This window comes from Dama dama, chromosome 24, assembly GCF_033118175.1.
Source record: "Dama dama isolate Ldn47 chromosome 24, ASM3311817v1, whole genome shotgun sequence".
Classification (NCBI taxonomy): domain Eukaryota; kingdom Metazoa; phylum Chordata; class Mammalia; order Artiodactyla; family Cervidae; genus Dama; species Dama dama.
Window position 1 is genome coordinate 21013345 of NC_083704.1, and position 13583 is coordinate 21026927.

At 44.7% G+C, this 13583-nt stretch overlaps 1 protein-coding gene across 2 annotated transcripts in view; it reads right to left on the bottom strand.

The window, feature by feature from the left end:
* ANO10 (anoctamin 10) overlaps positions 1-11730 on the bottom strand; it is a 203607-nt gene extending 191877 nt beyond the window's left edge. For both annotated transcript variants that reach the window (XM_061127911.1, XM_061127910.1), the window contains exons 1-2: positions 11599-11730; positions 2765-2917 (exon numbers count right to left, since the gene is read on the bottom strand). In XM_061127911.1, the coding sequence (XP_060983894.1) occupies positions 2765-2903 (139 nt within the window). In that variant the 5' untranslated portion in view covers positions 2904-2917; positions 11599-11730. The remainder of the gene's footprint in view (positions 1-2764; positions 2918-11598) is intronic.
* Between the last annotated feature and the right edge of the window lie 1853 nt (positions 11731-13583).

Sequence of the window (13583 nt, forward strand, 5' to 3'; positions counted from 1 at the left end):
AGGTACTTTACAAGAGGCGTTAAAGGCTTTAATTAAAAAATAAATAAGAGATATGTTCAATTTAAAGAAAGCACAAATGGCTCTTAAATAGAAAATCCTTAATGTCATCCATATTAAGATAAATGCAAAACACCACCAATATGTTTTCACTTCTCACACTACAAAAATCAAGTTAGATTGAAAAAATAGATGGTGGGGGTGTTAGCCACGAAAGTGCCCCACTCCACCCAGATCTCCCCTCCAAAGAATTTGCTGTGAGAAGCAGAGCTGACTGACAGCCGTCTGTTTGTCCCTCTTTGGCTGCAGCACCCCAACACTTAGGCCATGGGCTGAACCCCAGGGGACAGTGGAATGAAGCCACTGCGCAACGCTGAGCCTGGCAAACATGTTCTCAGAACCATGCTGTAGTCTGAGGCTTTTCCTATCCAATTCTCCTTCCTTCCCTCTCTCCTTTCACAAGCTTCAGACACGCACCAAAGTCAGAAGGCTATCAGTGTCTAAGCCTGCTCCTTCCTACTTTATCTTTCTACAGATGATCTCCTCTACAAACCTCCTGTGCATTAAATCCCACTTGGCATCTCTTGCTTGGAAGACCCAAATGACACAGTAGGTAAGGTACTCTCAGACATGGCCAGGGGAACAGAAACTGCTGTAACCTTCATGGAGAACCGTTAGTGAGAATCTTGTTCTGAAAAAGAGCACTCTCTCATCGCAAGCCCCCACCCCTGAGGCAATGACTTTCAACTTGTTCATGTGATTCCTTTAGGATTTGTTTTCATGTCACCAGACAACATGCTTTTAGAGCTATTTTTTTTTTAAACTTTGGCAATTGGGGATTAAACTTTCCAACCCCCCTCCCTCATTTCCACCCACCATTTCCAAAACACCATTCTCACAATATCATTATATCATCGTTTTCATTCCATCAACAGTACTTTTATTATTATGGCTACATACATTATAGTTGAGTCTTACAACATGCTATGATTTTCCTTTCCTACAACTTACCATTTCCCAAAAGTTGGTATTTATCTTGTTTCATAATGTGCTTAGTTTATTATATACTTATCGATTATTCAATCCCCCAAGCTAACTGTTTAAGTCTTCCCTCAGTAGAGGGAAGAGAAAGAGTCTGACAACACCATCTTTTTAGAGATCTTATCTTTCTTTACTCTACCCTCACATCTTGTTCAGAGAAGGCAATAGCACCCCATTCCAATACTCTTGCCTGGAAAATCCCATGGACGGAGGAACCTGGTAGGCTGCAGTCCATGGGGTCGCTAAGAGTCAGGCACGACGGAGCGACTTCACTTTCACTTTTCACTTTCCTGCATTGGAGAAGGAAATGGCAACCCACTCCAATGTTCTTGCCTGGAGAATCCCAGGGACGGGGGAGCCTGGTGGGCTGACGTCTACGGGGTCATACAGAGTCGGACACGACTGAAGTGACTTAGCAGCAGCAGCAGCACACCTTGTTGGCAGCTAGGTGAGTTCAGAATACTAGACTGAACCCATTTTCCTTCAGAAATGAAGATATTATTTCACTGCCTTCTAGCCTCCAGTGTTTCTGACCTATTTTCTTTTTTGGAACTTCGTAGTGTCTTCCTGTCCCCAGGATTCTGAAACATTCCAATCATATATGCCAGTTTCAGCCAGTCTGGGCATTGCATGGGCCCATTCAATCTGAAAAAGCATACACCAGTCTTGAGTTTTTCTTTGATGATTTCTTCCTCTCCTTTTTCTCTGCTTTCTTTCTGGAACTCCTTTTATTCAGAGGTATATACCTCCTAGACATTTTTAGGGGGTGTTTTGCGTAGTTTTATGAAGTGTCTGATGAAGGACTAATGCTAAGGCTGAAGCTCCAAAACTTTGGGCACCTGATGTGAAGAGGCGATTCACTGGAAAAGACCTTGATGCTAGGAAAGATTGAGGGCAAGAAGAGAAGGGGATGACAGAGGATGAGATGATTGGATGGCATTACTGACTCGATGGGCACGAGTTTGAGCAGACTCAGGGAGATAGTGAAGGACAGGGAAGACTGGCATGCTGCAGTTCATGGGGTCGCCGAGAGTCAAGCACAACTCGGCGACTGAACAACAACAACAAAGTGTCTGCTCATGTAAAATCCTCTCCATCTCTCACCCAGGTCCAGCCCCCTTTTTGCCAGAGAGCAGAGGGTTAAACTTTGGCTTCTTCCATGAAGTCATCCCTTACCACCCTGAAAAGCATCACCAAGCATCACTTCTTCCTTCCCTTTACTTTCATAGCAAGTACACATACGAGACTCATTTTTAAGTATCATGTGCTGTTTTGTAACAGCTTTTTCACTAGCTTTTTTCCTATTCCTTCGACTTCCTGGATCTAGCATTCAGTCTCCTTACCTTGACAGTAACATCTTTGCTGGCACAGACATGTTTCTGTCCCTCTTAGCACCACAACCAACACACAAAGAATACTCAAAGATATTCATACATTTGACAAATATTTATTAAGTACCTACTATGCACCAGGTACTGTACACAGGCGCAGAGTTTACACCTGTGAACAAAATCACTCAGGTTGTTTACGATCTAAGAGAGACTTACAACCTAACGTTGATTTAAGATCTCCTTTCAAGTCCTAGGTATAGAACAAAGAGCAAAGAAATGAACTTGAATTTTAAAAACAGATCAACCAGAAAACTGTGAAACACATTTGTCAATACAGTTTTATTCAAGTAGGCACAACTAAATCGGAGTAATATTTATATAATATAAAAACTCACCTCCATCTTTCTTTTTAGTGATGATTCTGTTTTTCAGCCATTCTTTGGTTTCTTCCTTGACATCCTGAGCGAGTTCTATGATGACCAAAGGCGTGAAAGAACTCTCATGAGTATCCAGAGCTGATAAGGTCACTTTCATCTTTGACAAACTTCCTGAAAATAAGAAGTAAACATAGGTTCTCATGGAAAAAAACAAATATAGACTATATCTGTATTTTCTCTTAGTGAAAATTAACCACCATTCACCACAAGTCTGGCTTCTTAGACAAAAGAAACTTTCTCATGATCCAGATGGGTTACATATCAGGCTCACCTGATATGGGTTACATATCAGGCTAAGCACCTCTGGGGGCCAGGCCCTGTACAAAAACAAGGGAACGACACTCTTGTCTGTAAGCAGATCAGAATATGGTGGAGGGGACATTCAGGTAAGCGATGGGGTAACAGTATAAAAGGTACTCTCACAAGAGGACTGAGAAAGTATTTACAGAGGGTGTGACTGACCTGAACAAGACTTAGAAAGATGAACGAGAGTTTGCCAGATGTACAATGGATGGCATCCCAGGTAGAGGAAATAGAGTGCCCCCTACAAAATAATGATGAAAAATAGCCAAGAGACTCAGAGAAATAGAAGTGATTAGTTATGGCTGGAGCATGAACTATGTTTTAGGGGAGGGAGGATGGGAATGGACTGGTATCTAATGAGGGCTCCTGATGATTACAAAGCAACTGCACCTTGTCAACATATAACAGAAGTCAGCAATTCATTATGAGCAGAGAACTGATATAGGCCAGTTTCATGTTGTGGTATGCAGTCTGTGTCCCCAGCATCAGCTGCCCCTCCCAGGGTCCCTATCTTTCTCAGAGGTATCATCTTTATCTCTGTTACCAAGCCTGAAAACTGTCACAGTCAATCTGGAGACCCACTGACGGCATCAGTCACTAAGGCCTAATGACCTCCCTCTAGCGTGTTTCTCATGTCAATCTCTCTAACTCAGTGATTCTCATCGGGGCAATTTTCAGGCTTTAGACTCCTTTATTCTAACTTTGTACCTAAGGGAAGTTTTAATGACTCCAAAGCACAAGTGCAAATCGATTATTGGGTACAATCATAGAAGGGGTGACCAACAACCCAGGGCATCTTTCCTTTCTTTGGGGGAACTCACGGTCTTGCAGCAAGCTGATCAAACAGACCGAGACTGGCCTGGACTCATAAGCTTTTGTTTTTCACTAACAGAGCATAACTTTTGTTTGGGGCAACACAGGTATTATAAATTAATGCTGGATGCAAATTATACTACAAATACACCAGGAATGCTATTTCCAGGTATCAGCCAAATGAGAGTCAGCATGCAATGCTGCCAGGTCAAAATAGGAATGAGTTCTCACCTTCAAATAGCTAATAATGTGGTCAGGAATTATATAGAATGACAAGAGTTAGCAATTAGAGCTATGGGAACTCAGAATACCTCATACGCAAAAGTTAATGGTCCAGCAAAAAGGGAAGCATGTTCTATGCAGGGAACAACACATGTAAAGTCAATGAAGTGAGGGTAAAGTCCTGACCAGAGCAGGGTGATAAAATGTTTGTAAGCTGCAACCATATAAGAAAGTCTGCTGCCATCTGACTCGACAGTCAGTAAGAAGTCACTGGAGGTTTCTGAGCAGAGGACTGACTTTATGTGCCAGGGTGATATAAATCCCAACAGGTACATTTAGGGGGCTTTCGTCCTGATATTCCTTCAATTCCTTCGAGCCTCTGACATTCCTCATAACAAAAAAGTTTGGGAAAAGTTAATCTACCAATAGACTGTAGAGGCTTACCACCATCATCTTTTACATGGAAATATCAAATACAACAAACATGAATCATGGGGTTACTATGGGCCAGGTCATGATGGAGTCTAAGGATACAAAAGTAAATAAGGTCAACATCTTACTTTTGAGAAGTGAGGATACATCAAATCATTCTAACACACAGGCTCAGTGTTGGGTTGACCAAAAAGTTCATCCAGGTTTTTCTGTTGCAGTGTATGGAAAACGTGGAAGAACTTATTGGCCAACCCAGTATAATAGCAATAACCAGAGGGGTAGGAGCAGACTGAGGAGGGAAAATGACTTTCTGGGAAGGGAGCCTGAGAACTAGAAAGCCTTCAACTTGGAAAAGATACACAGATGGCTCCAAGGTTTCTAACCAGGGACATGAGAAGAATGGTTGTGTGCGAGCAACCGCGAAGAAGGAAGGAATGGTGAGGTTAAGGTGACAATAAAGGGTTCAACAGGGCGTATATAACAGGAACCAAAGGTCAAAGCTTTTTCGCCTTTATGCACTGCCTAATGTAAGTGAGAGAAATGGCAACCCCCTCCAGTATTCTTGCCTGGAGAATCCCATGGACAGAGGGGCCTGGTGGGCTACAGCCCATGGGGTCGCAAGAGTTAGACACAGTGACTAAACTACCACCAAAGTGAGTGAGAATTATTCACAATCAACAGGTCATAAGACAATCCTTCTGAGAAACTAGAGGCAGGTTTCAGTTTTCAACTTGAATATGAGCTTTATCTAGAAATTCACAGTAAATACTTGCTCCTTTCAGACTTGAAGCATGACCTTAACCTTAAAAAGATGTCCCATACCTTCCAGACAAAATGTCACAATCTCTGATATACAAAGAATTCTTACAAATCAACAACAGAAAAAAAAAAAAACAAAACTGAAATGACAAGTCACAAAGAAAAAATATAGTGGACAACACATTTGAAAAGATGTTCAAAGTTACTAAGAAAAGAATGCAAAATAACAATGAGATGTTTTCCCTTTTCAGATTTGTTGAAAGGTGGACAGAACCCAGGTCTGGCATAAGAGCAGAAAACTTGGCATTTTCACATATTGCTGTCAGATGTTGTTACTTGATGCCACCTTCCCATAAAGAACAGTAGCAATCTGGAAAATGGTATTAAATACACCATTCGAGAGAACATTGCCAGTTCTAGGAATTCATGTTGTTGTTCAGTTGTTCAGTCATGTCCGACTCAGATCCCACTGACTGCAGCACTCCAGGCTTCCCTGTCCTTCACTGTCTCCAGGAGTTTGCTCAATTTCATGCCCATTGAGACAATGATGCCATCCAACCATCTCTTCCCCTGAGGCCCCCTTCTCCTCTTGCCTTCAATCTTTCCCAACATCAGGGTCTTTTCCAAAGAGTTGACTCCTTCACATCAGGTGGCCAAAGTATTGGCGCTTCAGTATCAGTCCTTCTAATAAATATTCAGGAATTTATACCAAAAATATAATAAAATAAAAAATGTACACAGAAGTTCATTACAACTCTCCTTTTTCCTATCTTTCCTATAGTGTCAAACAGGAGAGCGGCTAAATAAAGTCTAACTACACAACAGAATCATTAATAACAGACGGAAAAGGCAATGGCACCCCACTCCAGCACTCTTGCCTGGAAAATCCCATGGATGGAGGAGCCTGGTGGGCTGCAGTCCATGGGGTCGCTAAGAGTTGGACACGACTGAGCGACTTCACTTTCACTTTTCACTTTCCTGCATTGGAGAAGGAAATGGCAACCCACTCCAGTGTTCTTGCCTGGAGAATCCCAGGGACGGGGGAGCCTGGTGGGCTGCCATCTATGGGGTCGCACAGAGTTGGACACGACTGAAGCGACTTAGCAGCAGCAGCAGCATTAATACCAGGATACAGATCAAACTCCATTAACATGAGAATGTTTCCTAACACACTATAAGGTAAAAATGCAAAGTGTGACCCCATTTATGAATTTATATAATCCATAATAATTGTAAAATGACAACACTAGCTGCTGCATTCAAAGCACTGGGCTACGTTTTTCTTTTTAATTTTCTTTTTTGGCTGTGCTGCTCTGCATGCAGGAACCTAAACTTCCTGACCAGGGATGAACCCATGGCCCCTACAGTAGAAGCTCAAAGTCCTAAACACTGGATCACCAGGGATTTACCCAGGGCTACACATTTTTTGGCTCAGTCAGTAAAGAATCTGCCTGCAATGCAGGAGACCTGGGTTTGATCTCTGGGTTGGGAAGATCCCCTGGAGGAGGGCAGGGCAACCCACTCTGGTATTCTTGACTGAAGAATCCCCATGGACAGAGGAGCCTGGCGGGCTACAGTCCATGGGGTCACAAAGAGTCGGACACAACGGAGCGACTAAGCACACGAGAGTCTCACACCAACCTCGTGAAGAACGAGCTTTAATGTTTTCACTTTACTGATGAGAAAACTGAGGTGAAAGAAATAAACAGTCCACATCACAGTCGCAAAGAGGGGAACTGGGCTTCAAAACCAGACAGCCAGATGCCAGAGCTCACAACCTTAACCACAAGTATGTATATATACCTATTCATCACATATGACAGACTTGTGTATTATACACACTTGTGTTAGTCACATGTGGGTATGTGCATTTAATAAAAATTCCATCAATGATTAGGCAGATATATTTTTCCTTGGCCATGTCCAGGTAGTAGGATTCATGATGATTTTTATTTTCTTTATATTTTTCTAATTTGAATTTTAGTGAGCAGGTATTTCTTATGATTAGAAACAAATATCTTCTATGTTTATAAAATAGCATACTCAACTTTTCAATAACAGGTGTAAAATATACACTGCAGTAAAGACCAAAAGATACTTCGAAAATGACATAATATTTTGCTTTACTCCTAAGATTAAAAACATATTAACTTTGAACACAAGAAATTGCCTAGCTTCAAAAGATTCTTTTGTTTAGTTTTGGGTAAAAGCATATAAACTGAAAGAACTTGTTACTTATTCAAGAGACTGGCAAAACCACTGCAGAAGCTGGACTAGGACAGAATTTTTACACCAAAAGGAGCCTTAGGGATCAATTAGTCCCAAGACCACACACTGTTTCACATTAACAAACCCTGAAGTTACACAACCATTCTGGCAGAAAGAGGACTGAAATCCAGCACTCTTTCAATGATACCATGCCGTATGCAAAGAACCTTGTATCCCCCTTTTTATGGACTTAGCCAATAATGTTGTTTTATAGTCTCACCACAGCAGTGGCCTTACCACAGCTGTGGAGCCAGCCACGCGCTTTCAATCATTAAGAGACTCACAGACTAACAGAAGTGCCAGTGTTGCTTAGGTTCTGCCCTGAGCAGTTCAGTGGAGCTTGGTAAGCTCTGACCCCTTCAAGGCTCCGGATGCTCTCGGAGGTTTCAACACTGCTTGTTTTCAGACGCTTCACACATGTGTCATCCACTGGGCCACAGCATACTTACGGGCTGGGTGACCCAAGAGACAGGAACCTCTCTTACATGACCATGGTCCCGTCCCTGAAGCCCTGTGCCCTCCTTTCCGGGCCCTCTGCTCAGGGAATTTCCATCACTGCACAGTATCACACCTGGAGATGCTCTCTCCTCGGGCAGTCCTGCCCCTCTCTGGGCTCTGCATGCAACATCACTCTTATGGTTCGCTGGCCAGTACAATCCAGGCCTGCTCCAAACCCATCTCTCCACAGGGGGCGGGCCCAACAGAGTAGATACCAAGTGTAAGGTGGTAAAAAATAAGAAACCTCACGGCGGCCAGGGCTAAGCTGAGTTCTGCAATCCAGTTTCACCAGAGGGTCTTAATAGAAGCTGGCTTCACCGTTACCATGAACACTACACGTGTGTGTGTGTGTTGTTAGTCACTCAGTCGTGTCCAACTCTTTGCAACCCCACAAACTGTAACCTGCCAGGCTTCTCTGTCCATGGAATTCTTGAGCCAAGAATACTGGAGTGGATTGCCATTCCCTTTTCCAGAGGATCTTCCTGACCCAGGGACTGAACCCTGGTCTCCTGCATTGCAGGCAGATTCTTTACCACTTAAGTAGTACATGGAATCAAAAAACCAGGTGGGGGGACATGGTGGGTTTAGGTGTGGGCATGGCAGAGGGCCTCACAGTTCTTGTTGAGGCCAATCTGAAAACAGGCAATGATTCAACACATGGATTTCCTGGGCACAAGAGAGTAGAATGATTTCTGCTACCATAGCCAGTGTCCCCCTTTTATCCAGTAAGTTGGCCAGGCCAGCACCAGGAATAACTACAAGACACAGAGCAGCTAGGTTCCATATACCCTCGGCACAGGATCAGTAGACAGCTATCCCAAACCCTTTCTCCTTTATCATGTATTGAATTGCACACAGGGCTAAAGGAGACCTACAAAGGAACTGGCTCCTGGTTGCTTTAACATTAGCTATTGGAATCACCTGCCTATAATAAGAGCGAAATCCTGACCACATGGTGGCTGAAATGCATGTGTGCAAAGAAACTCACTGTGAGTTCAACCAAGAGGGTGGGGGGTGTTCACATATTTTATCAAGGATCGAAAAAAAAGAATAACCACCCTTTACTTCTCTTCTTGGGTTTGAGCAAAGAAGAAAAGTCAATGGAATTATAAATTCAAAGACTAATAATAAGTAAATGGACAAGGTTGTCTTTAGGAATCACCTTATATCAGACTCAAGGAGAAGCTCTCATCAAATTGACAAAATTACTTTCAGCCATAAAGTAGAGCAGGAACACATCAATGAGAGAAAATTGAAGGGCTACACTGATCAAGCTGGAAGACGAGAGATTTCCTAGGAGAAAAGTTGCAATTTTAATGGCCCGTGCTAGAAGGAAAAAGGACAGGACCCCTCCTAGGGCTCCCAAGGTCTAGGACAACTTAGAGACAGCCTCTAAAACCTCAGCAGGTAGTTAATTATGAGAGCAATTGTGAGACAGTCCCCCTTGAGACCTAGGGCAGCTGCCCCTCAGGAGTCACCTAAGATGTGGGCAGATCTGAGAATGGAACTTGAGCACCGCACACCCCCACCCCTCACTAGAGTCCCACAGGGACACCCCCAACACAGGGAAGACGGTGAGGCCCATTCCCTGAGGCACATATCTAGGACCGTCCCAGCCTCAGGACTCCACAGAAAGGTGTGGGAGAGTTGAGACGTGATGACATAAAGATGACCTGGTCACAGCAGCCCAGACCTGATTACATGCTGCACTCAACAGTCTGTCTACATTTAGCACTCCACACACACTGTCAACATTTCTGCTTCTTCAGGCTGAAATAATGTCTGAGAATCTAGAGCAACACTGAATCCCCTCCCTGAGCACAAGACCTGGCACACAGCTGAACCGCTCATAAGCGATAAAAGAATGAATTCACCTGATGAAGCACACTACCATTTACGAAGATGTTTAGGGAGAATTTTTAATGATCCAGGAAAATGCTAAAAATACAAAACGAAGAAAGCAAAACACAAAGTAATACAACAATATGACCCCAATTATGCAATATGTACATTTAGTTATTTAGAATTCCCTGGTAGCTCAGTCAGTAAAGAATCTGCATGCAGTGCAGGAGACCCGGGTTCTGTTCCTGGGTTGGGAAGATCCCCTGGAGAAGGAAATGGCAACCCACTCCAGTATTCTTGCCTGGAAAATCCCAAGGACAGAGGAGCCTGGCGGGCTACAGTCCATGGGGTCACAAAAGTCGGACATGACTTAGTGACGAAACCACCACCACATTTAGTTATGCAAAAAACAAAAAGAATTGCACCAAAATGTCAGGGTTGGTGAAATAACATGGAGTTTTAATATTCATCCCTTATACTTTTCTCTATCTTCTGAGTTTTTTTACAATGAAGAAAAGTTTCACTGAGCTTGTTGGTTTGTTTTTCTAAGTGCACACGCTTTCCAACATACCAGGACTTTTCTTTCCCTTTCCAGTACTTTAGCTCTTTGCAATTTTATTCTTCATTTCCAGTTCTACAATTTAGAGATAGATGGTCACAACAGATACAGTCTACTTTCCACAGTTAATTTACAATTGTCTGTCATACAGAATGGGCTGTATGGGAAAACATCTAGTTCTCTAGCTCCGTGTAACTTTAAATTGAAAGTAGTCACAAAAGATTTAAAATTTTTAAAAAACCCCACAGGATTCGATTTTTAAACATTAAAACTCCACACGATTTAAAATATTTTAAATATTTGTGATGTTTTTTAGCCCGAATAAACCTCAACTCTGAACTCAATAAGGGTGGGACCTCCATACACGGTCTGGGTTGCTGGAATAGGGTTTTACAGAAGACAGCGCCCACCAACGCTGGCGCGGCCAAGGCTCCAGGTAAATTAGGAGAAGCACCCCTAATTATGAAGCACTCAGGTGTCGCAGGCACTACCCTTGATTTGCATCTATTATTTAAGCTACACTATGTGTCCCAGTTGAAAGCCTGGAAACTCGATCACCCCTGAGGAACAGCAGAACCCACAAGCTGGCTGGGGTCACACGCGTTCCGACTGTCCAGGGAAGCGTGAATCACCGGACCCCGTGAGCTGGTCCTTCCCCAAAATGCCCTTCACTGGGCTTCGCCGACTTCTCCACCCCGAATCACCTCATTCCCCATAGGTCTGGAACACCTCAAGCCCCGGCATCCTGCCTCTACAAGCCACTCGAGTTCAACCTCACCAGATTTCTTCTATTAACCCTCCACCTGAGACCAACCTCGGCCCTCTGCAGCGTCCAAATCTGCGAATGCCACTCCCACCTTCACTTCTCCCCGCTCCTCCCCCTCACTCGAAAAATACCCAACCTCGGCGTCCCCCCCGGTCCCATTTCTCCATTCCCGGATTGCCAGCCCCGGAAGATACACCAGGAAGGAAGGGTGGCGGCCAGGAGTCCCTGGAAGCGTCGCGCCGCCGCCCGGCAGCCCAGACTCAACGACCCGCATCGACCTGAGCTCTGGCCGCCGAGTGCGAGGGGTCACAGGCCCCCTCCCCGGCTCACCCGCCGCCTCAGCGCTCCACGTTTTCGGGGGCGGGCCCGAGAGCCGGCGAGTCCCGGAGGCCCGGCGAGCAACTCTCGAGGCTGGAGGAGGGCGGGGGCCTGCGGGGCGAGCGCCGCTGAGCGCTGGGCGTGGCGGGCCCGAGACGCAATCACGCGCAGGCGGGGCGGGGCCGCGGTGGGGTGGGCGGGGCTTGGTGCTGGGGCCTGGCGGTGAGTCACCCCCGGCGGAGACCTGGCTGCCCCAGAGAAACGCTAGACGAGTCAAACCCGGCTGTCGCCTGCAATGAGAGCTGAGGCTGCTACGGAAAAGGGCTGCCTTTGGGGCTGTCACTCCGCGTGGGGGCGGGACCACGGTAGAAGAGGCGGGGCCTCGCAGGGCTGTCCAGCAGGACGGGGGCAGGACCAAAGTGGGGAGGCGGGGCCTCCTACGACTGGGCTGTCACTCCAAGAGTCCAAAGGCGACCCCTAAAGAAATAGGCCCCTTTCACATTTTCCTCTTTTCCTGTCTCTTAAGGCCCAAACTGGGGCTTTCCAGGTGGTTCAGTGGTAAAGAATCCGCCTGTCAATGCAGGAGACGCAGGAGATGCGGGATCGAGCCACCGATTGGGAAGATCCCCTGGCGAAGGAAATGGCAACTTTCTCCAGTATTCTTACCTGTAAAATCCCACAAGACAAGAGCAGCCTCGCAGGCTGTGGTCCAGGGGGTCGCAAGGAATCGGACACGACTGAGTGAGCACAGAAGGTCCAGAATCCAACTTTCTTGTCACTTTCAAATATAAGAACAAGTCTCATTTTAGTAGAAATTCACTTTCACGTAATGAGAAGTCCAAATCCAGTATATTATTAAAACTTCATATCCAATATAGCCAAATATCTTATAGATTATAGCCTCCTAGCCCCGCCTTCCCCTACCTCGGAGAAAACCTCTTACTCTCCCTTTTTTCTCCACCCTAGATACCTTAGTCTCCCTGCTCTGTCGGGAATTCACCAGACACCCTCAACCACCTTTGCCACCTCCCACCTCGGGATCTGTGCCCTGGGGCTTTGTTCCTTCTGCTTTCAAAGCTCTTTGTTAACTAAGGAGATGATTTATTTCCTTCCTTCCCTCACAGGAATCTGGAATCAAATCCCATCTTCTCACCGAGGCCCTTTCTAACTATTCTTTAATGGACTGCTCTCCAGTCCATCCCACCATCTTACCTTAACATACTTCTTTATTCCTTAGCACTCATCCCCTTCTAACGCTTTATATTATTTTTTGTCAATCTTTCACTAGGATGTAAGCTTTACAAGGGCAGAGATTGTTCAGTTTTATCCATGATACATCCCCAGTTAAGGGTCCCAGTAGGCAGGCAATAACTCTAAAAAGGAATGAGAGAAAACAGTGAATGAACCCTTTCTCCCGCCGTTCATTCCAGACAGATGCCTGAAGTCCTACCATGCCAGAGAAGCTGGGTCTGCTTTTCTATCCCCTGATCCTGCCTGGTGTTTTCCAGGTTCAAGACAGGAAAGAGGGAGGCCAGGGATAGAGCACAGAAGCCTAGTTACTTGGAAGGGACTGTGTGTTGATCTTTCTAGACTCCTAATGCTCTGTCATAGCAGCTCACAACTTATTGATCAGTTCTCCCATGGCCATCATGGTAGGGGGCCAGAAGTTCTTTCTCTTCTGAAAATCAGGACAAATTGTTTATGAGGTTCAATAGGTTTAGACATTGATTTCTCAGTGGACTTTTTTTTTTCAGCTGCACACTTCCTATTTTCTCATTCCTTGAATTTATGGCCATCTCTCCATATAACATCTTCTGATATTTATATGCTGGAAGGACTGGAAAAATAAAAATTGAATGGAAATATTAAAAATGCCTTTCACAAAGATGGTCTCCTTTCATCAATTAACACATTAAAACTCTAAGTATGACAAATTAGTTGTTGGAAAACACAAATGGTAGACTTCAGTTAATGATATGGACTCCTGTATCAGTTAG